The 2,227-nt window shown below is 43.5% G+C and overlaps 1 protein-coding gene across 4 annotated transcripts in view; it reads right to left on the bottom strand.

Annotated features, from left to right (window-relative positions):
- ITPR1 (inositol 1,4,5-trisphosphate receptor type 1) overlaps positions 1–2,227 on the bottom strand; it is a 147,719-nt gene that overhangs the window by 24,451 nt on the left and 121,041 nt on the right. For all 4 annotated transcript variants that reach the window (XM_019620242.2, XM_019620243.2, XM_019620244.2 and 1 more), the window contains one exon: positions 1,061–1,225. In XM_019620242.2, the coding sequence (XP_019475787.2) occupies positions 1,061–1,225 (165 nt within the window). The remainder of the gene's footprint in view (positions 1–1,060; positions 1,226–2,227) is intronic.

The following is a 2,227-nucleotide window of genomic DNA, read 5'->3' as shown; positions in this document are numbered from 1 at the left end:
ATTGTAGCCCAAGCAGGTTGGTGGCTACACTGGCTGACAATGAGAGGACAGGTATTTGTTAAGTGGAACCTATGACTATACAGAAAATAACAAATTCGGTTACCAGAGGATGTAGCAGACACCAAACAAAGGGACAAAAATAGAGCTCTGAATGAGATTTAGACTTTGCTTTAAAAGTGACACATTTTCTCCACTAAGACCAGATATACTCCTTTACTGCCTGTTCTTAGAAGTACTGCACTGCATGCGATAAATTCCACCCCAAAGAGAAAACAGACACATGCCAAGCATCCCAGCCAGTTGTTTAGAGCCCATAGCTACAGAGATGCTCCACAGTCAGCCAAGCACTCAGAAACACGGACACTGCCTTATTGTTATTGACAGCAATGGAGAAAACTGTCTTCTAGACTGCATGCCCATAAACTTACTTTTTATACATTAATATATTTTAAAAAACAGTAACCTGTAGCATAGTAACACCACAAATGCCCACTGTTCAGCTACCGCTTCCAGATTTTTCAGTCATTTTTTTTTTCCCTTGTGCATGAATTTATGTGACCTTAAGTCTTGAAGCTTCACTGGGTTGTGATCACTTGGAGTCAAAACAAGGGAAGTTGTTTTATCATCTTGGAAGTCAGATCAGGGTCACAAGCAGCGCCCTGAACCTACAGAACGTATACCTTTGGTGTCTGTGAAGATGACTAACTACCACAAAGGGAAATGCTAAATACCTTTGTTGGAATTGCAGACATATTTACTGTAAGAACCAATTTTAACAGAATTTAACCTCAAACATGTCTTGTGTAACTTGCTTGAGGAGAACAAAAGCAGTCTCAAGTTTTCTGCAAAAAAGCAGAAAAAGGAGCTACAGCAGGGGTCTTGTGGCCTCCCCCAGGAACACAGCCAAAATCATCACCATGCCATTTTCAGGAGTGGCTGCACAACAGCGTTGCAGTAGTCAAACAGAAAGCAAGCAGTGCATGACATCCACGTACACGTGAGATGGGGCTTTACAAGCACAAAGGAAGAAAAGCATTCTGAGGACAAAATAAAAACCTACCAGCAAACTATAGAAGAATTCATGTACAAAGAGCCCCAGAGCACAAATCAGGAGGTATAGCAGATGATAAAGAAATTCCACGTCCATGATCATTGCCTTGTATCCTCTAGTGAAGGTTCCGCAGTTACCCACAAAACTCATCAGAAAAATGATTTTATTACAAACCTAAGGAAAGACGAAGCATAAATCAGTTACAACATACAGCTTGCAGGAAAAAAGGCCGTTTTTCAAAGCAGTGGCAAGTCAGCTACGCAGTGATATCAACAACTGTGCTGAATTGTCTGTTCCCTGATAGCGCTTCACGTGTCAATCAAAAGCAGGTTTGTGTTGTGTTTTCTGCACAGCAGAGACTGAGCCAAAACTAAACACACTTATAAAACTGGGATATGGACTCCACTCTCCAGCTTATGAAAGGGCATCAAAACTAAGATTTAAAGAAGTAGAAACACTCCCTTATGCGAGAGGTAAACCTTCCTTGAAAACAAACCAAACAAAACCCTCTGAGCTCTTCACTTTCTGCAATCAAATTACTTCCTAGCCTCCAGCAGCCCTTACGTTTCCGAAACTCTCAAACAGCTCCTACTGCTTGCCAATAAGTGAGTGCCCCCAACTGGCTCAGTGTTTCCCCTCATGCACACAGCAGCCCTACTGTGTGGTACAGCCACCAGCACGGAAGGGAAACTGCCTTCAACCTACCTGCTAAATGCTGCAATTACCAACAGCAGCAGCAACTCTAACAGTGCGGCCCAGATCCCGTAGCACAGGACACTTGGTGGTGTACTTTGAAGATGAGGAGCACGATTAAGTGATGCACCTGAAAGCTGGGCACTTCACAAGAAAGGCCAAGGCTCTGAGAAGATGCATTTTTGCACAGCTCCCGCTGACTCAGTCAAAGAAACATTTTTGGCTTACTTGCCTGGAAACCACGCATATCTTGGTTTGAGCACTAATGAAGTTCTCTGGTGGCTCTGCTTACACGCTCAGTCCACATATTACTGTAGCAAAACTGCTTAGTGTCAGCTCTTGGCTTGCAGGTACAATGCAGGCAGACGTTTGGGAAATGCGTTTAGTAAATCTTGCACAACCCAGAAATACTGCAGCTCAGTCGCAGAACAGAGCTGGGTTTGAACAGACACCGAGTGCTGCAGGGTCACAGAGATTTCTTTA

Source organism: Meleagris gallopavo, chromosome 14, assembly GCF_000146605.3.
Source record: "Meleagris gallopavo isolate NT-WF06-2002-E0010 breed Aviagen turkey brand Nicholas breeding stock chromosome 14, Turkey_5.1, whole genome shotgun sequence".
NCBI classification, from domain to species: domain Eukaryota; kingdom Metazoa; phylum Chordata; class Aves; order Galliformes; family Phasianidae; genus Meleagris; species Meleagris gallopavo.
This window is presented reverse-complemented; position numbering and strand designations above follow the sequence as displayed.